General features: G+C 55.5%; 1 protein-coding gene across 4 annotated transcripts; it reads left to right on the top strand.

Moving 5' to 3' along the window:
• The first annotated feature begins 579 nt into the window (after window positions 1-579).
• On the top strand, window positions 580-26,062 carry WDR4 (WD repeat domain 4). Of its 4 annotated transcripts, XM_027585675.1 has the most exons (11): window positions 580-714; window positions 2,648-2,713; window positions 3,497-3,640; window positions 7,743-7,899; window positions 8,610-8,722; window positions 10,952-11,012; window positions 14,635-14,733; window positions 16,483-16,547; window positions 17,325-17,508; window positions 18,427-18,496; window positions 20,719-26,062. In XM_027585675.1, exons 1-11 carry the CDS (start codon window positions 626-628, stop codon window positions 20,898-20,900), a joined length of 1,230 nt encoding a protein of 409 aa, XP_027441476.1. In that variant the 5' UTR covers window positions 580-625; the 3' UTR covers window positions 20,901-26,062. The 4 variants fall into 4 exon arrangements, with proteins under 4 accessions (XP_027441476.1, XP_027441477.1, XP_027441479.1 ...); XM_027585676.1 differs by lacking the exon at window positions 16,483-16,547 and having other exon boundaries at window positions 17,350-17,508; XM_027585678.1 differs by lacking the exon at window positions 580-714 and having other exon boundaries at window positions 2,670-2,713; window positions 3,497-3,588.
• Window positions 26,063-27,086: the final 1,024 nt, after the last annotated feature.

Here is a 27,086-nt window from a genome sequence, read left to right as displayed (position 1 = left end):
GTGGCGGAGGCCACGGAGATGGAGAGAAGGGGCGTGCAGCAGAGGGATTTAAGTGACTAGATGAACAGGATGGGGTGGGTGGGCGGCGTGTCTTGAGAAGTCATCTTGTTCGAACTCCATGAACAAAAAACACGGGCAAAGAGCTATCCCTGGGGGTGGGAGAGACTTGGGGCGCCTGGGGCGGACCTCCGAGGGCAAGCTGCGTAGGCTCCCTTCCAGCGCCTGAGCTCTGAGCCACCCCGGACAGGTGCAGGGTCAACCCCACCCACCTCTTGCAGAAACGCTTACTAAGAGCCCAACAGTTACCAGCAGGACCACATCGCCCAGCTGCAGCGGAGAAAGATCCAGAAGCGGCCCTGCCCAGTGTGGAGGAAAAGAGCAATGCTCAGCATGCGTTCCCACGTGGGCGTGTATTCCCACCGCACTAAACCGGCCACCGACGGAGAAGACGCCACCAAGAGGGCGAAGGTGCAAAGCACCTTCTGCGCATGTCCGGGGCCTCGGCCACCGTGGGGGCGGGCCGAGTGGCGTCACCACGCGGCGCCTGCGCGCGACGTCACCGTGCGGCGCCGCCAGGAAGAGGGGCTCGGCGGTGCACGTGGTGGGAGGCGCGGCGGGCGGGGGCATGGCGGGTTCCGCGGGGCTGGCGCTGTGCGGGCAGGCGCTGGTGGTGCGGGGCGGCAGTCGGTTCCTGGCCACCTCCACTGCGAGCAGGTGAGGGGTCTGGGCCTGCAGCGGGAAGCCCAGGCTGCGGGCGCGCGTCGGGGCCTGGAGAAACAGATTCCCTCGCGCCGCCAGGGCGGAGCCCGCCCCGGGGAGACCCCCCCGCGCGCCCCGCCGCCGCCCTCTCCTCCTCGGCCGGGCCGCGTGCCCGCGCCTTCTCTCAAGACCCGACCCCGGCGCGCTCCTCGCCGGCGCGCGCGGGTCCCGCGTGCTCGGTCCGGTGGGTGCCGGGAGCTTCGGGACGGTCACGTGGGGAGACGCGGGCCAGGCCCCGGGCACCGCGCGGTCTCTGGGTCGGCGGCTACCCCCTCGGGGGCGCGGGGAGGAGGGCGGCCCCTGCCCTCGGGGAACGGGTTGGGCCTGAGTCCCGGGCGCACTTCCTCTCCGGGCGTGGCGCCTGCCCCCCCCCCCCCCGCCCGCCTCGCCTCGCTTCGCTTCGCTTCGCTCTAGGTCTTACACTCCCCGCCCCCCCGTGCCCCTGCATAGGGTTCTCCTTTAGCTTTCCCCAGTTTCATGTTCTTTCTCACACAGCACTCTGGATTTTTAACAGTAAGTGTTGATCGAATAGTCTTGGCCCATGGTCAGTTTCGGCCCCTTACTCCTTTCCCGGGTAGTTTGGATTCATACTTGAAACGGACCATGTGTCTGTCAAATGTAAATACACTCTCTGCTCTTTGCTCAGAGCTGGGTTTCAGAAATCCAACTCAGTGTTAGATTTAGTTTTCACAAAACATTTACTCACAAACTTGTATATTCCAGATTATTTTTAGAGGCTCATGGTATCTAACGCATGCCACTGGGAGACATGGGTTTATTAGACTTGATATTACATTTGATACAGATCGAATGTAATAAATCATCATTTTTTTAAGATTCATTTTTATTTATTTGAGAGAGAGAGAGAGAGCATGAGCAGGGAGGAGAGGGAGAAGCAGACTCACCGCTGAGCAAAGAGCCCCACTCAGGACTCCATCCCAGGATCCTGGGATCATGACCTGAGCTGAAGGCAGATGCTTCACCGACGGAGCCGCCCAGGTGCCCCCATCATTTTTTTTTTTTTTTAATATGATTCTCCTGTGTGCCTCTTGAGGAAATAGAATGGTGGTGGCAAAGTTTCTGACTCAGAACTACTCATTCCAACACCACAGTGTTCCTTGGGAAAAGAGTCTGAGCGCAGTTATTTTAAAGGCTAGGAGTTTGTACAAGATATCTGGTCTCTGCCAAGCACTGGAAGGGAGAAGATGGGCATAAACTGCAGAGAGCTTAGGGTCTGACTCCAGTACTGGCAGGTGCTTGGCAGCCATGGGAGCTTTCTTGGGTAGTTGAGACATTTTTAAATGGTGGCAGTTTTAAATTGGGATGCAGGAGCCTCACCAAAAAACATCAGAACATAATTTCTTCTTCTTTTTTTTTTAAAGATTTTATTTATTTGACAGAGAGATAGCGAGAGCAGGAACACAAGCAGGGGGAGTGGGAGAGGGAGAAGCAGGCTTCCCGCTGAGCAGGGAGCCCGATGTGGGACTCGATCCCAGGACCCTGGAATCATGACCTGAGCCGAAGGCAGACGCTTAACGACTGAGCCACCCAGGCGCCCAGAACATCATTTCTTCTAACATAACCATCTTGCATTGATTTTCTTGGGAGTAAAACATTATGTATTACTTCCTATTGAGTTTTTCTCATTTGTTTTACTTAACAGATTATCTGGTATGGAACCATGCCCGTTGTGTATGGCAAATCTAAAAAAGATTAGGCAACTAAAGCTCCTTAGCCTTTCTTTGAAGTACTGTACCCAGACAATTTCTTGTCATGGATAAAACCCTTAATTTATTGAGTATGAGCATATTTGTGCTCCAGGAAAAAAAAAAACCTCACATTTTTATTCATGAAGTGCGCCTTTTAAAATCTTTCTGTTTTTCCTTAGTGATGATGACGTCCTCTTCACGTATGATTGCAGCACTGCAGAAAAGAAGTTGGAAGAGAATAAAGGGTGAGATGATGGGGCAACCTCTTCAGGCCTGATCATGGTTGGACTAAGTGGGCCAGGGTAGCCTAAGAAGTAAATTGTTGTGTCATCAAGTAAGTTGCTTCTGCACCGAATTCTTCGTTTCTATTTATACTGTCCTGCGGATGAACCAGGACATCAGCAAAGAAACGTGGAACTAACTTTAAATTTGGCGTTAAGAATAGTAGGATTTTTCTGAGTAATTCTAGTTTCTGTCAGTAACTAACTCTTGTGGGCATCTTGAAATAATGCAGTGTAACTTTAAATGCGTTGAAGTTAGCTTTAGTTAATTGAAAGATAAGGAAAGAGTGTGATAATTTTGTATGGTGCCTTTTTCTAGTAGAATTGGTCTTATGGTTCAGTTTTTTTTAAATATGATTTAAGCCTTGGGACGCCTGGGTGGCTCAGTCGTTGAGCGTCTGCCTTCGGCTCAGGTCATGATCCCGGGGTCCTGGGATCGAGTGTGTCCCCCCCCCCCCCCCCCGTGAGGGAGTGGGCCATGTGATCTCTGAGGGTCTTTCTGGCTCAGCTCTTTGGATTCTGGTGTGTGTGCTGAGAGATTTTTCTGTTCAGTTAGATTTATTCCTTAAAAATTACAGCTGTTTTGAACCTCTCCTTGTCTGCTTAATATGCGTTTGTGTTCTGGCTACATGAACCTCATGCCCTTCGCGGTCTTTGCTCATGTTGTGAATGAACAAGGCCAACCTGGAGGAATGCAGCCTTGTTGACTCAGGGGATCCCTAATCGTCCTTGTGCTTTCTTTCTCAGGGAGGACGGGCAGCCCGTGGATAAGGGGAGTGACATGATTCTGGCGTCCACCTTCTCCAAGTCTGGCAGCTATTTTGCTTTAACTGATGACAGTAAGCGTCTGATTCTTTTCCGTACAAAACCATGGCAATGTCTGAGTGTCAGGTATGAAATGCTAACGTTGAATAATTACCATGTTGAACGCACAGCTTACACTTGCATGCCCGCAGCAGTGACAGTGATGTAGTGAACGAGCAACTAACACGTAGTCTCAGCCACGTGCCACGCACTGTTGTCAGTGCCTTACATGTGTTAACTGACTAAACCCTTGAAACAACCCTGTGTAAGGGGGCGGGGGTGTTGTTCTCACCCACATCCCTGGTGGGAGTCTGGAAGCTGATCCCAATTGGTCACCTCAGAGGGCAGAGCTGGCCCCTGCCCCTGGTCACTCTGGCTCCAGAGTCGGTGCCCTTGGCCACTATGCCACCCTGCTTTCCAGTGTTCCTCCAGCCTCGTGCTGGCAGAAATGAAGAAAATCAGCAGGCTTAGGAGAGGAGGTGGGTGATGCTGATACTAGGCCCTGGGCAGGTATAGATTTGTCTTACTCGGACAGTGTCCTGATAGTAAGTTCTTTATTTCCTCGAGCGGGTGAGGGCTGGAATTATGATGTCTGTGACCGGGATGGAAACACCCACATGGAGCAGAGTCAGCCTTCCCCTCATCCTTGCCTCCCTGAGGCTGCACGGCTTAACTGTCCCTAGAGAGTGAGAGAGAAATACATGCAGGTTATAATGTTAACGTCTAACTACCTAAGAACCAAGGTTAAGGATTTCACTTTGTAGCTGGCTCACACTTGTATCGGGGAGAGCTATGCTTTTTGGATTCCTCTTGCATCTTATTTTCTAAGAGAAGAGTAAAAAGGCAAATTGCAGATGGCAGTCTATATTAGTATGTGCACCCCGCTAAGGGGTAGCACTTCATCCTGAACTTGGGACAAGGGGACACCACACAGCCTGCCAACAGGCCCCTGCATCCTGTGGTGGAGCTTGCACCTTGACTGAAGGACGAGCGCCCAGGGCTCGTGGCGGGGCTCTGGCCGTTCTCCGAGGGCTCCTGGCATTGTGCAGGATCTGGAAGGAGGAATCTAGACTTCTCTGGACTGTCAGCGCGTCCCTGTGGCTGTCAGGCTATCGGGGAATGCAGGGCAAGGCCTCTGGAGCGTAAGGCTCAGGATGGGTGTTCAGGCACAGAGCCCTGTGTGTATATGTCTGGTTCCTTCTGCATTGTGGTCTCTGGGTGTCTGAGGGGAAGATGCTGTGTTTTTGTTTGTTTTGTCTTTTGAAGGTGGCGTGTTGGCGATTGTCTTCACGTAGAGATCTAGGAACACTCAGGGTGGGCAGTTAGACTTCAGCAAACAGTGGCTGGCCCTTGCATTTTTTTCCCTGTTTAATTGTATTTTTCGTCCTGGTTTTTACATTGATACCAGCAGAATAGCTTTGTGTCGGAAACCTCTGCGTTAGGTGTGCAGGGCCTCGTGTTGCCTATGGGAGGTACGTTGTGCGTGTAGATGTTGCTTGCAGGACCCTGGATAACTCCCATCCCGTCTGTGTTAAGCCACTGAATGAAGGGGTTGGGCCAGATCACGTCACAGGTCTAGGGGCTGCCTTTCTCACGTTGCCTTGTCCTGTGGTTGTATGCTGACCTCAACGTAAGATGCGCTGCTGCCTGGTCCAGTGGCCTTTAACACTTGGCGGGAGGCACAGACAGATGGACCCCTTCCTCAGAAAAACACCCATCCTCCACGCATCTGTTGTTCCGTTCAGTGTGGGGGTGTCCTGGGCTCCCGACATCCACATTTGACCAGGAGTTGCTCACAGCTCGGAGCTCTCCAGTGGCTTTAATGCTTCATCATGGAGGGTTTTAAGGAATAGCCCAGATGGAAATAGTGCATAGCAATGATTGGTTTCAAGGTTTCAGTTTACAGTGACAGAGGCCCAGAACCAAGGCTAGGTTTTCTGAACTAAAAGTAGGACACTTGGGGTGACAATGATATTTTCTTTTGTGATGTGTGCGTTTATTAGTGAGAAATCTTACATAGGAAATCACACCAGTTCAGAAAATGCCTCTATTGAAATAATACAAGTATGTGGAAAGACAGAGCCCCAGGAAATGAGATTGTTCTGCCCAAAGCTGCCTGGCTGCTGGAGGTGTGTGGTGTCGGGGAGCTTGTTATCCTCGGTGCTCTGCAGGGCCTGGTGGCCCATAGGCCCCTATGCACTGAGTTTGTTGAACAAGTGTGGCTCGTTGGAGGGGGGTTTGGGTGGGGGATTTTAGGGCTCAGCTACCTGACCAGCAGTGCGCTGCTTGGTGGTGGCAGAGGGGAGAGGGTCAGGCTGGCCCTGGGAGGCATGAGGATGGGAACGCTGGGCTGTGAACCCCGTGACTCTGGGGGGGGACGGGGGAGTGCAGATCCCGAAGAATGGTGAGGCCCACGCCTTCTGCTGGGGCAAAGTGGCCAGCCCAACTACTGTCCGGTCTCATGACCTGCCCGCCCACGTCTGTGACCTGACCCCTCAGACCCTCACCCCCACCTGCTCTGTTCAGCCAGGCAGCGTCCTAGAATCCTTGCCAGGACTAACTTGGCCCGAGAAGATTAAAGTTCCCCCACTGGCAGAAGACAAAGGGACAAGATTCTGGACTGGGCTGGGGCTGGGGGGGGGCGGTGCCCGTGTGAGTCCACGCCCGATACTCGTGCGGGACTGGCCCAGGCCACTGTCTGGACTGGTGGCCACGTGGCGTGTGAGGGCCCATCTGAACACATGGTGGCATTTCAGGGACCGCGTGCTCGGAGAGTGGGTTAGTCTTGCCTGCAGCCCCGTGCTCTTCTGTTGTGTTCTCCAGGTTTATGTCCCTCCTTGTCGTCTTGTCCGCTGTCCACGGCTCAGGTACGCGCAGGAGGAGCTTCGGCCGCTGTGGGCGGTGGAGTCCTGGGACGCGGCTGCCGGCCCTCAGCCCTGCGTTTTCTGTCCTTCTGCCCCTCTGCTCCTGAGAACCCGGGAGGTCTTTGTGCGGTCCTCGTGTTGGAGATGTGGCTTCTTCAAGCTCCAGTTTCTATTTACTGTGACGTGGGGGGCCCCAGCTGCAGGGGGCCGGGCGCCGTGTGCACAGACACTGACTGGCTCTTGTTGGAAAGTGAGTCCCCTTCTGCCCCCTCTGGTGACAGAGGAGGGCGAGGAGAGCTGCAGAGTTAGGTAACGCAGACAAGCCTGGGGTTCGTGTGTGAAGCAGGGTCACGCGTGGTATCTAGCGTGGGATGAAAAGTGCAGGGTCTTGCCTTGCGGAAAGCGCGTTCTGCTGTAGAGATGCCGGTAGCAAGGAGGTGAACCGTGAGAGCACCAGCGGCTGGAAGCTGCGTGGGCCCTGCTCCCCACCAGTAGTGAGACCCCGGAGGAGTAGGTGTGTGTGTGGCGGGAGCTGTAACTGTTTCTTAGGCTGGCGTGGTATGGAGCCAGCCGGCAGATGTGGCAGATCTTGTGAATCTGGACCGAGGGTTTGAATTCAGGAGTGTGGTAACTGTCACGTAGCCGGAGCTGGGACGCAGACGTCCCCAGCAGTGCATGCTGTTCGCAGCGGCTCGCCCTCCTCTGGAGTCGTCCCAGGGGAAGGGACGGCGAGTGCTGCGCCTGCCGACAGGTGTGTCCCCCCATCCTCAGGGGTGTTGTGCATGAGCAGCACGTGGGATTCCCGCTCGGCAGGCCCCCGCCTCTACCCCCCGCCCCCCCCGGGCTGGGGCGTGGACTCTGCAGTCGTGGACGGGAAGAAGCTGCCCGGGTAGGAGGGCCCTACGTGGTGAGTGTGCTTCTGGTTCTGATCAGAGCACACTGGGTGTTTACGAAGCTGGCCATTTTCTTCCCCAGAACGCCCAGTAGAGGTGCCGGGGTCAAGAGGCAGTTCTCTCAACATTTTATCATGACAGTTTTCAAACACACAACAGATTTGAGAAGATGTCATACTGGACACCTAGATGTCCACCACCTGGATTCTGCTGTCACAAAAGCAAAGATATTCCAAAATAGAATTGGTTTAAGGCACTGGCTTTGTTTCTTTTCTCTTAATTGCTTTATGTTTTTGGCACTGCCTTTGGTGACCGGAAGGGGAGACAGGTGGTGTGGAGCTGACACACCAGCAGAAGGGCCAGCCTGCAGGTCTGTCGGCCCATCTCATGCTGACCTGGGCAAGCCGATGGTGGGTGTCTCTTGCCTTCCAGGACCGTGGTGAGGAGGTGCACGGCCCTGACGTTCATGGCCTCAGAGGAGAAGCTTTTGGTGGCCGACAAGTCTGGGGACGTTTATTCCTTTTCAGTGGTGGAGCCACAGGGATGCGGCAAGCTTGAGCTTGGGCACCTGTCGATGTTGTTGGATGTGGTACGTGGGTGATGGGCCTAATTAAGTCTGCTACAGTCAGCTGGGGGCAGGGGCAGGGGGTCTGATGGGGAGGTGAGGCCAGGGCTGTGATCCCAGCTGTCGGGGTTTGGGTTCTGTAGCAGGGACGGCTCTGCAGATCTGTGAGCAGGAGTTCGTGAGAATGGAATTCAGGATGGTGAGGCTGACGGTGAATGTCCATGGGCCACTTAGGAGGTGGCGGGGTGGCTCTGGAAGTAAGGGATGGCCTGGGTTTGGGTGACGAGGTAGAGGAGGCGTGTGGGAAGGGCAGGCACCATCTCAAGGCCTAAGCTTGTCCTCGTGCTTTACGGGCCTCACTCAGTGTCCTTCCAACCCGAGCCAGGAGCTGTTTCCCCCGAGAGGCCCGGTGAGGGCTGGGGGCAGCCAGTGGGAGGTGGAGCTGGGGTGGGACCCGACGAGAGAGGCCAGGATAACAAGGGAGGGGTTCTTGAAGGACAGCCCCCGAGGACTCCGTGACTGGCTGGCCACGGGGACACTTAAAGGAGGAAGGAGAGGAAGGCGAGCAGGTGCTGGAGGCCGAGGGGTGGGGCTGCGTTTAGATGGGTGTCTGGACGAGGCTGTGGCACCGTGTAGACCTGGGGACGGGTCCTGAGGGGGTGGGGGGGGCGGGCCAGCTCTGCCCCGCCCCCCCCCCCCCCAGCAGGTCTGTCCTTTCTAACCCCCGTGTGCAGGCCGTGAGTCCCGACGACCGCTATGTCCTCACCGCCGACCGGGACGAGAAGATCCGGGTCAGCTGGGCCGCGGCGCCGCACAGCATCGAGTCCTTCTGCCTCGGGCACACAGAGTGAGTCCCCTTCCTGCCCGCCAGAAGGAAGCTCAGGCTCGAGGGACAGGTGGGCCGCTCAGCTTGGGCAGCCGGTGGTGAAGCCAGGGCTGCTTGCTCCCTGGCGAGGCCCCATTCGGTGCGGGCTTCTGCCCAGGGGCCATCAGGACCTCCGCCTCCTTCTTCCCGTCCCTTCCCATGGGTTTCGGGGAGAGGTTTTCTTGTTGGCACTGAGGTCTGACACCCCAGGGCGTGGTCGCCACACACGGTGGGCGTGCTGCCCACGGGAGCCAGCGTAGGGCTCAGTGTGAGAGGCCTTCCCTCTAAGCCCGCCGCCTCCCGCCGTTAGCACTCACCAGTGGTTTCCGTGTTGGCCTCCGGGCGAGGGCTTGTTTCCGGAACACTCCTTCCTCAGCGGAGACCCTGTCAGTGCCTACAGTGGTTAGCGGCCGGTAGGGGGGTGAGTGCCGGGGGGAATATACTTCGGTAATTTGAACGTCCAGGACTTATATTGCCTCCGAGCCTGGGCAGTGGTCCTTCCTTTATGACCTTTTTTCTGGCAAGTGAGCTCTCTTTCAGTAACTGAATTTTGATATTTTGCAAGGGAGGCATTTCTGAGGAACACTGCTCTTCTCGGGCTTCTTGGGCTCAAGGCTAATTACAGAGGAGAGGAGAAGCCTTTCGTTTCATTTGCTAAAATGTTTTAACACTGCATTATTGGAGGCAGTGGAACATACTGGAGAGACTTAATTTAATTCTGAGATTGCTCTTTTCCTTGGTTTTGAACGGAATGTAAAGTGATCTCTGAAGGTCGCTGGTGGTCTAGTTTGTAGCTCCGGACAGCTGATGGGGGCTTTGATTCAGCTCTCTAGTAAGCCAGCATCCAGACTTATGACCTGTAAGCCCCGTGGCCCTCTCTCCAACGCTGTTTCTCACTGGGGTCTCCTGCTCCCCACCCACCCCCACCCGGCACACTCCTGTCTCAGGGCCTTTGCACGTGCTGTTCTTACTGATGGGCATGCTCTCCCCACAGGACGCTGCACTCCCCTCCACTTCTTCAGTGTCTGGCTAGATGCCACCTGCCTTCTCGGGAAGGCCCCCCCCTTGTCCCACCCTGCTCTCCTTTTCTCCTATAGCCTGCACTGTCCAGACAGGAGTCCCGAGTCCTGAAGTCTGAAGTGAGATGTGCCGTGTACAAGACCTGATTTTGAAGATTTCATACAAAAAAAGCCACAAAAACAGCTTGTTACTAATTTTTCATTTAGGTTGTGTGTTAGATAGTAATATTCTGGATAAAGTTAAGGAAGAAGAGTGTCAGTTATTTTCATCTGTGTCTGTTTCTTAACGTGGTCACTTGCAAATGTAAACGGCGTGGCCGGCACTGTGTTTATGTTGGGCGGCACTCTTCGAGGCCTCCGCTGGCCCGTCTCCTGCCCGCGCCCTGGACGGCGGCCCTTGCAGCTGCGCCCAGTGCTGTCGCCAGCCCTCAGCACCCCTGGCAGGTAGTAGGTGCTCAGGAGGTAATTCCATGAGTGAATAAGGAGTAAAAGTAGGTGTTTAAGAATCTCGTGTAAAATCTGTGGAAACTGGTTTCTCTCCTTCCTCTTGAGTCGTTGAGGTGACTCACGGCCTCTGTAACGGCTGTCCTGCGTCAGGGGACTGCTTGGGCCATCCGGTCACGGGCATCCCCGGGAGCCATGTGCTAGTGGTCACGTTATCATTGGGAGAGAAGCCGGGAAGGCTGCCCCCCTTGCGGGGCTAGAGGCTGGCTCATAGCCTGCGGTCCCCGGGTGGCCTTCTGGGGACCGCTGGGTGCGGGACTGCCCCGGGGTAAAGGACAGGAGGTCTGAGTCAGTCCGCTGGCCAGTGTTTCTGCTCGTCCTCCGCCCCTGCTCTGTCCTGCAGGTCTCCGCCCGAGGCTTCTTGTCGTCACGGACCTGCAGGGAAGGGCTTGGGCTGTGAGCAGGGCAGCTGGAGTGAGCAACACAGATGTTCATGGATCTTTCCAGTAGCGTGGCTGGGGCCCGCTCCTGCTTGGGGGTTGTGGCTCTTGGGGCCTGGAGAATGGCACGGTGTGCTCCTCATGCTTGCTCAGTGCTGTCTAGCTACACGTGGGAGCCATGGCAGTTTTTGTTGGGGGTCAGGGGTTTGGGGGGAGAAGGCTTCTCTCTGAGATGACAGATGGCCTAAGCAGACGTCACAGCAGCTCCCTGGAACTCGGCTCCCCCTTTGCTTCTCTCTGCCCTGTAGGTTTGTGAGCCGCATCTTCGTGGTGCCCGACCACCCCGAGCTGCTATTGTCCTCCTCTGGGGTAAGTGCTTCGCTCTGCCGTGTGCGCGTCTGGGTGCCTTTCAGCAGGGGAGCCACGTGGGGGGATGGGTCTGCCAGCCACGAGCTCTTTTGTTCCCAGTTGTGGTTCTTTGACTTGGTGGCTGTCCACTAGATGGTGCTTGTTTTCCGAATTTTGGAGCTGCCTGTGGCTGGCTTCTTGCTTAGGGCCTTCCATTCAGGAGCCACATCTGTAACAGCATCGTGATCTCTGTTTTAGCAGTCAGGTGGGAAGGTGGGAATACCCCTTCTGAATTCCGGGGGACCTGCGTTCTATCCAGTTACTGCTGTGCTTGCTCTTCACCCCAGCCTGGCGGGGCCTCTGATTGGTAACGAAAATTTCTATGTCCTGGCAGTTGGGGCTCGAAGCCTTGGTGGTTTAGTGATCAGAGACTTGGCTCTAAGGAATAATCTTTAAAAGGTTCATTGAACTGTAGTTTTTGCCAAAGCGAAGGGTTTGAATTACTCATGGTGTCTCATTTTTTTCTTTTTTTCTATAAGCTCTGTTCTGTTCCTCCTCCTGTCTTTCCTGCCCCTTAGTGTTTTATGGGACTCAGGTGCCTGGCAGTGGGTGGTGGGGGGAAGGGGGCTGCACGGGAGGCGCCTGAACCTCCTAAGAGTTAGGGTTTCTGGGTGGGAAGAGCGGCCTCCCTAGCGTCCCGCAGACATCTGGCCACTGTCTGTCTGTGTTTCATTCCTTCGCCACGTTTGTGTTCTCACAGTTTCTGCTGTCCCGTGTCCTGTTCTTCACAGCAGTGCGTGGTCCTGCAATAGCAAACAAGAAAATAGATATGGCTGGAGTCCCCAGAGGTGGCCCGTTTTTGTGAATTTTGCTGTACCTATGCCTTCCAGTCTTTTTCATGATAAAAAAAAATATTCAAGCGCCTAGAAAAGTAAAATGAACAACTTTGATTTTAGCACTAGCTTGGCAAGTTCGGGCATTTTGCCTGTGATCTGTTTGAAGATGTAGGAGGGATAGTTCTTGAGCAGCGGGGGTGCGTTGCCCGCCGTGTGCCCCACACCTTGCAGAGTGTGCTTTTCATTTTCATTAGAAGCACTGTACTTGTAAAGTGAAATTCTGCTGTTAGGCCGACAGGAAAATGGCTGTGGCTCCCAACGCCCCTATAAGGTGAGCCCTTGGGCCTCACAGCCTTCTTAATGGCCGCCTCGTGTGTACAGAGAACTTGAGCAATCGAGAAACAGGAACACGCATTTTCTGTGTGCTCTCCCGCCCTCTATGTGCCTGTTGTCGCCTTTCCTGGTGGGCTGCACCTCCGGTAGCACCCCCACCCCCATATTCATATTCATCCTCTCTGTGTCCGTGTCTGTCTGTCTGTCTCTTCTGTCTTTCAGAGCAGTGCCTCTGAAGGTGGAGGGAGGGTGTTGTCATAAGGCTGCTGTCCTGGGTCCTGGAAGTGCCCTTTAACCCCAGTGACTGGTGGGTGGGCAGGCATAGAGCTCAAGGTGAGAGTTCCTCCCAGGGATTTGGAAGGCGAGGGGCCGGTGTTTTCTCTGGTTGGTTTCTGTACTTGGCTTTCTCCCCACTTTCACTTGAAAAGTCTGAGGCCGTTCTGAGTTTGGGTCCTTTCGGTGGGATCTGTTCCCCCTTTCCTGGACGTTTTGGGGGCCTTCTTGCTCCTGTGCTCTGACGTTGGGGGAGATGGGGGCCGGGCGCTGGAGGCCAGCTTGCAAGGTCAGTGGCCCCTGCGATTCAAGGTTCTTGGTACCGGGGGTGTTCTCACTCGGGCGCTTTTCCTTGAATCTGTGTAGTGGGATGTTGGGCTCTGTTGGTTGCCTGCTTCTTTTTCTTTCCTCTGGCCTCTGTCTCATGTCCTACTTCTGCTTTTTGGAATAGCGTCCTGTGGGGATTTCATTTCTGCTGTTCCTGGTAATTGTCAGGAGCTTTTTCTTGTCCTCCAAGTGTCCTTTTCTTTTTTCAAGATTTATTTATGTGACAGAGAGACAGAGAGAGAACGTGCCAGCACAAGCAGGGGAGCGGCAGAGGGAGAGGGAGAAGCAGGCTCACCAGGCAGAGAGCCCCGTGCGGGGCTCGAGCCCAGGGTCCTGGCCCTGTTGGTGTTGGTCCTGAGTGCAGGATCTTCGATCTCCCTGAGCTCATGTGTATGTTTCCTTGCCCCTGTGTGGCGTCCACCTTTCCTAGTGGAGGTTTCCTGCGGATGTCTGGTGGTTGCATCTGTCCATATGTGATGGGGACAGGGTACTGACCAGCATGGTGGAGGCTGTCTCTGGGAGCCCAGGGTGTTGGAGTTGGGCACCCACAGGCCATCTGGAGCAGCCCTCTCCTGGTGGTTACCTGGCTCAGTCTTCACCTTTCTGGGCGTCAGGCCTGTCCCCATGTTCTGGGAGGTGACTGGGGAGGGCCGGTGGTGCCCCTTGGCAGGGATCTGGAGTCCCTAAGACTGTGGTCTCTCGCTCCCTGGCCGCAGACGGTGAACCCCGCGGCTCTGCAAGCCGCAGGGGTGGGGAGTCCGGCCGCGCTGACTGCCCCCGGGGTGGCCATGCTGCCGCGGGCCTGCTGGGCCCAGCCGCTGTGTGGTGGCCTCCTGCGGCCAGTCCCCCCGCCTTCGTCTGCTCCCAGGCGGCCTCACCATTGTCTTGTCTCCTCACGTCTCTGTCCTCAAGGCTTCACGCTTCGGGAACATCCCTTTCCCGTCCCTGCGGAGGGAGGTCGGGTCGGGGTGAGCGGGCCTTTGCCTCCATGTTTGTCTGTAGTTTCCTGGCAGGTGTTCGTGCTCATGCCCAGTACCCGCACACCCTGGCTCTTACACTTTGGGGGAATTGCTTTTCTTTTCTCCCAGTCATTTAGGAACTCCGCGTGGGCTGTGTCAATGCCGTCTCGTTGGTTTGCTCAGAATCTGGGCTTCACGTGCACATGGGCCTGTGCACGCCTGTTGTCAGCGATGGGCTCTGGTGCACGGGGTGGGGGTCCATGGGATGGAGGTCCCCGGTGTGCCGGCCGAGCGGACGAGCCAGCTAGGCTCTGTTTCCCTCCCTGTGTGTCCTGAGTGTTTCCAGATACGCAGTTCTTTCTACGTCCTGTCCTTCTAGTGAGATCTGTGACGAGCAGTTGTTAATATGAGCTCTCTCATGTTGATGCTTATTTTTGGAGCACTGAGGCTCTCGGTACACATGCCAGTTTCCTTATCTGCGCCAGTTCACAATCTCACGGGTAACAGGCGGACGCCCACTTTTCACCCCTTCCTGAACAGGGAAGCGGGACAGTTGTCGTGCTCAGCAGCCCCACCCACGTGTCTCCTGTGCAATGTGTGACCCTTGAAGCGCGCGTGTGTGTGCGCGCATGCCCACGCGCGTGTGTGTCCTCCTGGCGTGAGTAGGGCAGCCGCGGTCTTTGACGTCCTACACGTGAATGAGGCAGGTTGTCTCGTGTCTTCTGCCCGTTCTGCTGTGTGGGGGTCACGGGTGTTTTGCTAACGATTGGAGTGGCCGCACAGTCATCCCTCAGAACAGAGCGCTGTGGCGCTGGCTGCCGCTGAGCAGTATGCCAGCCCCTGCCGGAAGCCCCCACACTCAGAGGCTGGCCTGCCCCCCACGCACGCATGCTGACCTGTCTGCGCTGTGTGCAGGACCGCACCCTGAGGCTCTGGGAGTATCGGAGTGGCCAAGAGCTGCACTGCTGTCACCTGACCAGCCTGCGGGAGCCGGCGGAGCCGTGGGCCGACAAGGTAATATCACGCTTCTGTCTCGGGTTTGTCGGGGCTTATAGGGCACCTCTTCAGTCACTGGGATCCTGCGAACAAAACCACTTTTGTGTTGGAAACATTTTTTTGCCGTCAGCACAGACGTCTTCCAGCTTGGGAGAGATCGTGTACTTCAAACTCTAAAGGTGTTCAGTCCTGTAAGTGGGAAATAACTTCTGTTACCTTATTTGTGTTTGGACAACCACGGTACAGAAGTGCCTCCTCCAGTCCTGCTTGGAAATGGAAAAGACAGTGGTGCTTGAGCAGAGAGCTTCTCCAGGGGTTTATAGCCAGTCAGGGAGCTGAGCGCCATTTCTGCATTTCTCCCTTTGCCTGTCATGGGTCAATCTCGATGACCACTCTCTTACCCCTGGGACCCCACACCCACCAGCCAGTGTGTCCCCAGGTCAGGTCACCTGGGCCTTTGATTGTGAGAGATTTTCCAGGGAAAATATGTGGGTTGCCTTTTGGGGGTACTCTGGATTCTGTTGCCGTGGACACCTAGCTCTGTGATGCTCCTGGGCTCATGCCCTGCACGGCTGAGGTCCAGGTTGGTCACCCGAGGATGGCCCCACCCGTTTTCCTATAGAGTCCCCCCTGGGCCTGGCAGGGAGGGAGCAGTCTGCTGACGTGGCTCTCCAGGCCTGCAGAGCTGGCCCTCTGGGTGGTTTCTTGATGACCAGGTGTCCTCGCTGTTATCAGGGGAGCTTTGCACTTTCCCCGGGAGCCCCTGTGTGGCCCCCCGCCAGCCCGCAGGAGACCTGGGCCAGAGTTGAGGGGCTCATCTGCCTCATCCTCGGGTTGGCTGCTCTCTCTCCTCCCCCCTGAGACTGCTCTGTAGCCACTGCCCTTACTCGGCCTCAGAAGTGGGCAGGCCAGGCCTGACCATGGGCCAGAGCCTCAAGGACCCTGGGGCTGTGGCGACCCAGCCAAGTGGCTGCCTGGGCCCCCAGGTCAGCAGACTCTGCTGCTCTGGCTGCTGGCTCGTGGCGCCTCTTGCTTGGGTGTCTGCAGTCCTGGTGCTCCCCCGCCCCGAGCCCATGGCGCATGGATACCTGATTTGTTCTAGTAACTTTTTCACATTCATGCTCTCACTTAATCTCCTGGTGCTCAGGGATAGTGAGTTGACTTTGGTCTCTTTCTCCGAGGTCGGGGTTGGGAGTGTGAGGCAGAGAGGGAACCATGAACCAGCAGGTGTCTGACCTCGGGCCTGGCACCCATAGGCTGCACGAGCTGTGGATGGCCCTGCCTCTTGGGTTCCTCGTTTCCTTCTCAGCAGCCCTCAGGGGCATGGCCCCTGCCCCTCGGGCTGGGCTTGGTGAACATCACCCCTTTTCTCCCACCTCTCCTGACTGGCATCTGGATGGTCCCACTCCGGGATGTGTGGACTTTGCACACGTAATTGTGTCTTGTTAATGATCCCTTGGGTTCTTTGTCACCTCCTGTCCTTGCTTCTTGACCAGTCTGTTGGCTTTGGAGACATTGAGGGAAGGCCAGAGCCACAAGAGAGGCTTCTATCTGCCGTGGCATGTTGGAATTGTGAAACGGGTAGTTTGCTATGCTTTCTTTTCTCGGATTTCCAGAAAGTTCCAAGACTGGTTTCTTGTTTTTCTTCCTTGACCATAGTGGCAGCTGTCAAGACCTTGCTGTGTCTGATCTCACTTTGAACAGAAGAGTCCCGAGTCGGGTCCCTCACAGGCAAACGTGCTGTTATGTTACTCCTTTTTCTTGCAGAGGTTCGCCACATCCAGGATCACTTACTGGTGCCAGGAGGGCTGCGTGGCACTGCTGTGTGACTGGTGGGTGAGCTCACGCGCTGGCGGCTTTGCTTCAGGGTCCCACACACCTGCCGTGCGGGAGGGAATAACATGGGTGGTTCCAGTGACCCCGTGGGCTGTCTCCTTGTTGGGAGGCTTTAGACGCTTTTATTTGTACAACCTGTCCCTGCAGTGAGTTTCACTCTGGGAGGATGGCTGTTGCCTGAGGGGTGTGGGTTCCTTTCCTTAGAGTGGAGTGGCGCTCTTTTACTTGCTGTTTATATTCCCTGGTCTCCAGTTGGTCTTTATGCATGATAAAGTCCCACCTGAGGGTGAGAGCAAAGTTGTAGAATATGCTTCAGTCAGCCCCACCCGAGGGCTGGTCCCGATAGAGCCCGCACACCCGACCTGGGGCAGGTCACAGTAGGACCCACCCGAGGGCTCGTGGTGTTGAGGAGGAGGATTTCGGGAGTGCATGCCACCCAGCGGGTTCTGGAGCGTTGTTTATGTGCTGGGTAGGTATCCGGTGTTTCTGCCCGTCTAGTTTGTCCTCACAGCAAGCCTGCAGAGGGCATCTTAGTTTGTTTTAAAATAAGGATGCAGGTTTAGAGCCAGGAGGCGCCTGCACCCAGTGCCCAGCGCCGTCTGCTACTGTAGCTGGGACAGTCCCCCCTCCCCCACGACTTGTTCCTGGTGGTGGCTGGGTCTTGTGTTTGGGGCAGAGCCGGGCACAGTGCTGAGCTGCTCTCTGTTGTCCAGTGATACCCACATGGGCCTCGTGGTAGTTGTAATAATTTTTCTCTCTTTCTTTGCGGAAAGTATTCCTGTTGTCTACATCTTCCAGCTCGATGCCCACAGACAGCAGCTGGGTTACAGACAGCAGCTGGCTTTTCAGCACAGAGTGTGGGACATTGCTTTCGAGGAGGGCCAGGGACTGTGGGTCCTGCAGGACTGCCGGGAAGCCCCCCTTGCGCTCTGCAGGCCTGTGGACGGCTGGTGGCAGGTAAGACGTGTTGGGCCCCTGCCGCCCCTAAGCCTGGGGTGGGGGTGGGGGGGCAACAGCTGTGCCCACTTTCAGCTTGATCATGTCTTGGTGCTTGGGGCTGCGTCCTTGGGGGGTGGTGGCCAGAGGACTTGTGCCAGGGGTTCAGGGAGCAGGGGTGCCCGGCCAGCTCATCTAATGTCATGATGCTTGCAGTGTTTCTTTGCGGGATAGTCTCCCTCATAGACCTATTTTTTCTTGTGATTGTCGTGGTCACACATCTTTTTAGCAGAGAAACCAGCAGTTGGTGTGATTTGGCTCTGTGTCCTTGACGTTGGTAGGCTTAGCATGGCCTTGTATCTGGGGCATGGAATCAGGAGTAGAGAGGCATGTGGGCTGTGGGCTGAGCAAGCCTCTCCTCCCTGGGTGACGTGCGAACCTTAACCCCTTTTCTGAGCTGCCTCCCCTGTCTGTAAAGCGGGGCTGTCCCCTGCCTGTTCGGGATCTCCTGCGACACTGGGGGGAGGGGATCCGATGAAGCCCACCAGAGCACTGTGCAGATTGTCTCGTCCTTTACACGTGCTCACTTGACTGAGGGCTTTGGTGGTGCCCCTGAACCTTTTGGGTATTTTTGTCTAAAAAGTAGTGGTGACCAGAATGCCATTAGCTGGTACGTGTCCCCTGTTGGGCTCCTCAGCCAATGGTACGAGGACGAGCCGGCGTGTGGACCCCTGGCGGCCCACACATCGTGGGTCTTTGTCATGACGTGATGTGGTGACTGCTGTGTCTGTCGCAGCGGGATGGCTGGCCAGCTTTGCCTGGTGCTCCCGAGGGCCTGGCAGCCTGGACCACGCCCGGCAGGTCTGGGTGCCTCTGGCAGCGGCGCTGGGGCTGTAGTCCTGTGTCTTTCTGATAAGCGTTTTCTGTTTGTCTTCTCAGGCTGTTCCTGAAAATGCCGCCTTAAAGAAGGTCTCCGCCTGTCTTCGGGGGAATTGGGCCATGCTGGAAGGTGAGAGTGTGTGCACAGCCTGCTTTTTGGGATGATGTCCAGAATTGGCCACGGACAGGGCCAGCTTACAGGATACCATACACAGTAGGAAGCCACTTCTGTGGGCGAGAGTCCAGGATGTGTGGCATGTGCCTGTATCCCCGTCCACAAGGGCGGCAGCTGGTCAGGGCACTGAGGAGCTGACCCGCACCTGGGCAGTCCGTGTCAGGATGATTGAGCTTCATGGGAACCAGGGACAGAGTTGGAGTACTGTCCACCTCTCTGCCATCAGGGCTGTGTGTCGCAGGTCCCCTGGGAGGGGCTGGTAGTTGGTGGGCCTCCAGATGGAGTGGCAGGGCGATTCACGGGCCCTGAATATTGGCTCTGAGCAGCCACACGTGTGTGTGGTTCCTGGCCACGAAGTCAGGTGTGGGGACAAACAGTGGACTGCCTGTGGGTCTCCGTGGGCCAGGGTGGGTCCCAGTAGGAACACCAGGCCAAGGGAAGAGGAGAGGCAGTAGTGGGAAGGCAGGACCCCTCCCCCGCCCCCCGCCGCCTTGTGGTGCTGCAGTCTGTGAGCGTGGCCAGGCGAGCAGAGCCACGTGGTCCTGGTCAGCGGAAGGGCCTAAGGTGAGCGCTGGGTGCTGCCCTCACTTAGTCCTCCTGTCTGAGAACGTCAGAATGAGGAGACCTTGCTCCATTTTCTTTTTCTTAAAAGATTTTATTTGAGAGACCGAGTGAGTGCACGAGAGAGAGAGCATGAAGAGGGAGGCAGAGGGAGAAGCAGGCTCCCCACTGAGCAGGGAGCCCGACGCGGGGCTTGATCCCAGGACCCTGGGACCATGACCCGAGCTGAAGGCAGACGCTTAACCATCTGAGCCACCCAGGTGCTCCGACCTCATTCCATTTGTCTCGGTAGAGGAAGGCAAACCTTTAGTTACGCAGCCTCTAGCGACCCCGTGATGTTCTTCTTGGGCAGAGATTTGAAGCAACTGTCAGAAGGATGAATGGTGACCCAGCATTGGGAGTCAGACTCCTTCATTTAAGTACACAAATTATTGTCCAGAAGACATCTTTCAAAAGTATTCCCCAGGGAGAAGTCAGAGTTCCTCGGAATTCAGGACATTCAAACATAAATTCCGTTTCTGTTGACAACTAGCAGTGATCTAAACGTCTCATGGAAGGCATTCTCGAGGTGATTTGTTGGTTCTGAGTTCCGGGGTTAATTTCCTTCCTTTTAGGGTGGAGGGACTAGGGCGGTGACAGGGCTCCGCCCTCCCCAGCACTGTATGCATTTGCTTCAGCAACACTGTCGAATGGATCCATGGCAGGACTGTGTCAGGGACACTAGTGAGCCTGCTCCCCACCTGGCACATGCCGCCCTCCCTGCCGGGGCCTGGGGCCAGCATGCGCTGCTCTGGGTTGCCCGGGAGGGCCAGCCCGGGGCGGGCTTAGCTTCCCTGAGCTTCTGCAGATAAAACAGCCTGTTCACAGTGCAGGGGTTGGGGGAGGGTGCAGGGGGAGAGAGCGTGGGGAAGGCGGGCCAGCTGAGCTTGAAAGTCATAGGAGGGGTAGGGAAGCCGGAGCGAGTGGGGAGGTCACCGTGCAGGGCACAGGCGGGCACATTGCCGATGGTCCCTGTGGAGTTTCTGGCCAGGTTGAGGTCGATCCCCTGGGGCTGGTCTGTGGTCATCATGCCCCTGAACTCTTGACATTTAGATCAATCCTCATCTGTTACATTGCTGTGTAACAAGTAACCTGCCCTCAGTGGGTGAAAACAACGCCACTTTTTATCTCGCTGTTTCTGTGGGTCCTGAGGCTTAGTGTCCCAGCGCAGTCCTGAGAGGACCACTTCCCCGGGGGTGAGGTCTGATTCCAGGTGCACGAGCAGTTGTTGGCGGCGTGCTGGTCCCTGCAGGCTGCTGGGCCGAGGGCCTCACTCCCTTGCTGGCTGTTGGCCGGAGGCCGCCCTCAGTCCCCAGCACAAGGGCCCCTGTGGGGCGGCTCTCAGCGTGGGGGCAGCTCCACCAGCACGACCGTGCAGGCCACAGCCCTTGTGCCTCGTCTCCCAGCGGTGACCCGGCTCTGGTGTGTTAGAAGCAGTTTTAGGTCCGGCTGCGTGACCACCAGGAGATGGGCCTCGCGGGCGCGCCTCGGAACGGGCGGTGCAAGTCTCCCGGGAGCCCCCGCCGGCCCACTGGTTCCCGTCCTACCTGGGTTCTGTCCTCGTTCCTCTCGTGCAGGTGCGGCCGGCGTGGACGTGGGCTTCAGCGGTCTCTACAAGGCCACCTTTGACAACGTGACGGCCTACCTGAGGAAGAAGGAGGAGAGGCTGCAGAAGCGGCGGCAGAACCCGCCCCCGGGGCCCAATGGGCAGGCCAAGAAGACGAAGCCAGGGGAGGCGTCCCTGAGGTGCTCGTCCTAGCTGCGCCGAGTGCGTTCGCCCCCTCCCGGCCGGAGGCCCCCTTTAGGAGGCAGAAGGGGGATGTCGCTTCCGACCCACGCTTGGTGACAGTCCGGTCCGCACCAGCTCAGCACACACGTGGGCCGTCCCGGAGAACGGGTGGGTGTCCTGGGCTCTAGAACTTTCTTCCACTGTGCAGAGGCTCCCCTGCCTGGCGTCTTGGGCGCCCCCTGGCTGAAGGGAAGCTGTGCTGCGTGTGACTCAGCTAGAGAAACTACAAGTGAGTAGTGCAAGTGCCTGGAAGCACTGTTCATGTTGGAGGAAATCGGAACACGCTGTGGTGGCTGTCGGTGTCGCACTGTTCCCGTAACGCTGGACGCCTTTTCCTCCGGCAAGATGCACATGCCGAACGTGTTTGTGGCAGCGTGATAGACACGCTCTGTCCCCGGGTCACCCTCTGGACGGTGTCCTGCGCTGTCCGACACGGGGGCCGCTGGCCATGGGGTGGAGGACTCCGTTCCTCCGTCAGCACCTGCGCTGCCCCCGTGCTGGGTCCCTGCGTGGCGAGAGGTGCCCGCTCAAGAAGTGCGGCTGCTGCCAATGTGATGCGGGCTCGGTGGGGGCGCAGGGCCCAGCCTCGGCTTCTTTCGGGGTGTGCGAGGACCCGGGAGCCCTGGCTGTAATGGAGTTCTGCAGGGAAATGGTCGAGGCCGTCACGCGCGGGTGTGATTTCCCTGTGAGCTCCGTGCACACGATGCAGACACCGGGGGTGTCAAGCGAATTCTAATCACTGCTCAATAAAGATGAGCTCGTGCAGCTTCTGGACACGTGTAGCCCCAGCATCGGGAACTGATTTCAAAATACACTGAGCGAAACCGTTTTTGATGCGTGCACTGTTTGTGACTGAAACGTTGACCCCCTAAAATGAAGAAGCATTTCTTTGGTGGTTGGGCTTCGTAGTTGCCTCTGCTGCTTTGGTTATCTGTGCTTCTGCCCGCTTCCCAGTGAGTGGTCTCGAATACGGAAAACCCGTGTGTGTCCGCGATGACCTCGGTGAGGGGTTTTTTGGGATACGAGAAACAAATGCTTTTGTGTATCAGAAGTGAGAATGCTTTAGCTTTTCCTAAGTGCCTTGTTTTGCTGTACACATCGATCCGAAAACAGTGCTGTGTTTGAACTGCTCAGGGTCCCTTCCCACAAGGGCAGAAGTGTTTTGTTCAAGGAGCAGAGGGGGTGTGCCTGGGGCAGGACGGGGTGCTGGGGCCCAGGTCCTCCTGGTAGGAACCTCGTTAGCACTGCCCTGGGCACAGGCAGAGTTCTCTTTGACAATCTGCTTTGAAACTTTTGGCTTTAGGAGAAACTTAGGTTTGGTCTTTTTGGTGTCTTGTAAAGTGACCTGCAGGCCTGGTTTTGTACGGCCTATGAGCTTGGAATGGCTTTTATGTTTTTAAATGGTTGAAAACAAATCAAAAGAAAAAAAGTATTTCACGGTGTGTGACAGTCATATGCAATTCAAATTCCAGTGTCCTTAAATAAAATTTTAGTGGGACACAGCCAGCCTGTTTGTTAGGTACCATCTCCGTCTGTTTTGTGCTCTAGCAGCAGAGTGGGCCAGTTGCCACAGAGACCAAATGGCCGGCAGAGTCCAGGGTATTTATGATCTAGCTCTCACGGAGAAGTTTGTCAATCCTTCTTTAAGATCCCTTTTAAATATGTATAGTGTGTTTTTTTTTTTTTTTTAGGATTCTATGTATTTATTTGAAAGAGAGACACAGCGAGAGAGGGAACACAAGCAGGGGGGCTGTGAGAGGGAGAAGCAGGCCTCCCGCTAAGCAGGGACCCCAATGCAGGGCTCGATCCCAGGACCCTGGGATGATGACTTGAGCTGAAGGCCGATGCTTAACGACTGAGCCACCCAGGCGCCCCATTAAAAGACAGAACAAACCCTATTCTTCTGTGTTCACGTTGATCTTCTTTCTCACCAAACGTTCATTCGTGTTCTCTGTGGGCAGGTGTCTTTGTAAAACAGGGCCAGGTTGGGAGGGGTCCCTGGGTCTCCTGGCTGGAGCTGGGGGGGTGTGTAAGGCGGGGCCTCTTGCACTTAATGGTGAGACTCAAACATGCCTGTCAGTACGAGGCTGTGCCGAGCAGCCCATCAGGATCAGAACGGAGTAGGAGGGGGACCACGGGCATCACCATCTTTCCTGTGGTTGCTTTCAAATTGCTTTCATTCTTTTTTTTTTTTTTTAAGATTTTATTTATCTGACAGAGGGACACAGCCAGAGAGGGAACACAAGCAGGGGGAGTGGGAGAGGGAGAAGCAGGCTTCCCGCGGAGCAGGGAGCCCGATGCGGGGCTCGATCCCAGGACCCCGGGACCATGACCTGAGCCGAAGGCAGACGCGCAACGACTGAGCCCCCCAGGCGCCCCTGAATTGCTTTCATTCCTGTCACGGTCACGCGTGCACGTGATGGAGACCGAACTCTCTTGGCCACAACCAGTTGTGACAGTGACCCGCTCTGTGCCCTTCTCCCCATCCCCAGTCTGTCTCCCACCTGCTGCTTTCAGCTCGTTTCTCGTGTTCATCGTGGTACAGCCCACGTCCTCCGCGAGCCCCAGGACTGCCGACCGCAGAGATCACGCCGGCCGATGGGCCGTACTCCGTTGGCCCGTCGGCGCCTCTGTCCTGTCTGTTTCAGGGCACGCCGACTCGGGCCCGGCCGCAGGTGGGGGTGGGAGGAGGGAGCACGGCACCCCCTGCCACCGCAGCAGCCTTCCCCGGGGGGCGGCACCCGTTTGGGGCAGAAGTGGCCTCCTGGTCCCGAAACCCTGTCCATGCCTCTGGAATGAGTCCCTCCCTAAGGTGAGGGAGCCGTGTTCTCAGGGACCCTGACTGGTAACTAGTCCATACCCGGAGGCCCCCAGCTGCCTCAGACGTTTTTTTTTAGGTTGGTCGCTCTGAACCCCGACCTGTGATGACTGCTCGCTGTGTTTGAAGGCTTTTACGTCTCATGCCCACTTTCTCCCGTGACTGACTCGCTGAGCTCAAAGCAGAGCCTTTTGTTTGTGGTTTCATAGCTGCTGACCAGCTATGGGAGCCAAGGATTGAGCTTCCTCACACACCTTTTTATTTAATTTTACTTATCTCCTATTTTCCGTTTTTTTCTTCGTTTTTGTGTGTTTTACATTTTGGGGAGATTCCTTGGGTCTGTTTCAATTCATTTATTTAGTTTTTAAAAGATTTTAAGTGAGCTCTGTGCCCAACATGGGGCTCGAACTTATAACTCTGAGATCAAGAGTCACACGCTCTACCAACTGAACTAGCCAGGCACCCCCCAGCTCATGTGTTGACTTAAAAAATCTGGTTGTCGTGGGGCGCTTGGGTGGCTCACTCAGTTGGATAAGCATCCGACTTTTGATTTCGGCTCCTGTCACGATCTCGGGGTCGTGAGATGGAGCCCTGTGTCGGGCTCTGTGCTCAGCAGGGAGTCTGCTTGAGATTCTCTCTCTCCCTGTCCCTCTGCCCCTCCAGTCGCACGCGCCTGCATGCGTGAGCACTCACGTGTGTGCACCCTCTCTAAATAAATAAAATCTTTTAAAATCTGGTTGCCCTGTTTCTTAATTCTCAGCACGTTCTTGGTTTGCGTGCATTTTGATGTAGCTACAGCTGGAAGGTGCATGTAGAATGCACCAACTAGACGGCCACCAGCTGAATGCACGTGTGTGCCGTGCCCACCAGAAACAGCTGAGGGGCACCTCCCCCCACTCCCCCAGGCCAGGCCAGCAGGAGGCTTGCCTTGTGTTGCTTCAGGCCACTTTGGCTCAGCTCCTCTGGTGACAGTCATCTGCACTGGGGCTTCGGGTGCTAGATGGTTCGCTCTAGTTGCGTAGTGTTCCCACAGCAGCATGTCCGTTCTGTCAGTGCGCTTTGGAATAGTTTCCAGATTTTGGCTGCGGTGAACATTCTGGTCCTTAATATGTAAACATTTCTGTTAGGTACCTACTCAGGAGAACTGCTGGCTCTTACTTCTGTAGATGTTTCGTCTCGATGGTACTGCCTGGCCTTGTTACTTCAGACCCTCCGCTGTGGACTGTAAAATTCGGTGCGTTCTCAACACTCAGCATTTGGGTGGTGGTGGTGTTCAATTTTGCAAAGGCACAAACTCGGGAGTTATGGCCCTGGGGTGTGGGAGCCGGTGAAGCTGCCCACCTCGCATCCAGACTGAAATTTGATCTTGTTCTCTGCAAGGGCACCTTAAAGAAACGCTTGGATCCCCTGCTCTGGGGGGCTGTCAGCCACAGGCGATGAGGATGCTCAAGCAGCCCGTGAAGAGGCTGACAGGGCCAAGGAGCCGAGGTCTCTTGCCAGTAGCCAGCATCGACTGGCCGGCCTGAGCGAGCCGTTCCGGAGGCGCCTCGCTCTGATGCCGATCTAGAACGCTGTTGAGTTTCCTACAGCACTTGCCTGAACCCTGGATGTGTTGACATATGTTTTTCTAACTTCCCTTGTGATTTCTTTGATCTGTGGATTATTTGGAAGTGTCGTTGAGTTTTATAAACATTGAATTTTTCCGGATTTTTGTTGTTACGGATTTCTTGTGTTAATTCCATTGTGGTCTCAGAGTATACTTTGATTTCACTCCTTTTAGATTCGTTGAGCCTTGTATGCCGTACAGCACGGTGGTTATCACGCACATACTTGACAGGCGTGCGTGTTCTGTAGTTGTTGGCCGGAGGGTGCTCACGTGGCGTGGTTGGGTCCAGTTGGTGATGGTCTTGGTTGTCCTTAGCTGGACGAACACTGTCGTCCTCCTGATTTTTGTGGTCTTCTATCGATTACTGAAATCCGTATTTAAATGTTAAGTGTGGGTTTGTCTAGCTTTCTGTGTCCCACTGGGTTTTGCCTCATATATTTAAAAATTCTGACATTAGTGCCTCCTCACCGAGGAGTGTGACATCATCTTGTTGAATGACCTCTTCACGGTTATGAAACGTCCCTTTTCATCCCTAGGTCTGTCTTGTTCTCAGGTTTGGATGATTGATGCTAACACAGACGCACATTTTGTCAGTGAGTGTTAGTGGGACCTCTTTCCCACCCCTTTGCTTTTCTCCGATGTGTGGATTTATATTTAAAGTGGGTTTGTTGGGGCGCCTGGGTGGCTCAGCCGGTTAAGAGTGTGTGACTTCCACTCAGGTCATGATCCCGGGGTCCTGGGATTGAGCCCCATGTCGGGCTCCCTGCTCAACGGGGCGTCTGCTCCTTCCTCTCCCTCTGCCCCTCCCTCCTGCTCGTGCTCTCTCTCTCTCTGTTTTGCTCACACACTCTCTCAAAGAAAGAAATAAAATCTTAAAAAAAAAAAGTGGGTTTGTTGCAGACAACATGTTTTTATGTCCAAAATACTGGATTTCAGTGCAAAAACGACCTGAGCCACATAAGTGATTTAGAAATTTCCAGTAGTCACTCTGAAAATTTTCTAAAAAGCAGGTGAAATTAATTTTGAGAATGTAGTTTATTTCACAGAACACAGCAAAAGTATTTCAACATGGGCTTTATATAATTCCTCATGAACTATTTTATTTTCTCTTTCTAATGTTAATTGTTGGAAATCTGGTGTGTATTTCATGCCCTAGTACCCTTCCAGCTTTGATGAGCCGCGTCTCAATGCTTGGTGGCCCCACCCAGCCGGTGGTGTTCCAAGGGGACATAGGCCATTTATGTGCAGTTAACCTTCACTGCTGTGGGGTCTGCTGTCATCTTGTCTCTTGTTTTCTCCTTGTCCCGTGCATTTTGTTGCCTTTTCTTCTTTCCCAGCTTCCTTTGGTATGAACCGAATGGTTCTTTGATATCCCATTTTATTGCACTCTTGGGTTTATTAACTATAGACCTGTTTTCTTTTTTTAGTGATTAGCGTTGAACTGTGCAGCTTTCACTTTTCATGGCCTGCCTTCGAATGATACTGTACCACGTTCCCCTCCTGTTCTCCGGCTGTTGAAGTGTGTGGCAGGCCCAGCACCGCAACCTTAGAAAGGCCAGCTGGCCGGTGGGGCCCTCAGCTGGCGTTGCCCGGTGGTTGCCCGGACCAGGGGGAGACCCCCCCCCCGACCGAGGAGTGGCTCCCGCCCAGGCAGTCTGGGGCGGCACAGGTGTAAAGCACCTGCCTTCCTCCGGCAGTCTGGAGTCTTCGTACGTGGCAGGCGGAGGCTTAG

Source organism: Zalophus californianus, chromosome 1, assembly GCF_009762305.2.
Source record: "Zalophus californianus isolate mZalCal1 chromosome 1, mZalCal1.pri.v2, whole genome shotgun sequence".
Lineage (NCBI taxonomy): Eukaryota > Metazoa > Chordata > Mammalia > Carnivora > Otariidae > Zalophus > Zalophus californianus.
The sequence above is the reverse complement of the archived record's forward strand: the minus strand, read 5'-3'. Positions and strand labels throughout refer to the sequence as shown.

Bases quoted from the DNA above. Each gene is read 5' to 3' on its own strand.
- WDR4 (XM_027585675.1), top strand. From the start codon at position 626: ATGGCGGGTTCCGCGGGGCTGGCGCTGTGCGGGCAGGCGCTGGTGGTG. The intron at 3,641-7,742 runs GTATGAAATGCT...CTTGCCTTCCAG, and splicing joins TGGCAATGTCTGAGTGTCAG to GACCGTGGTGAGGAGGTGCA. The intron at 7,900-8,609 runs GTACGTGGGTGA...CCCCGTGTGCAG, and splicing joins TGTCGATGTTGTTGGATGTG to GCCGTGAGTCCCGACGACCG.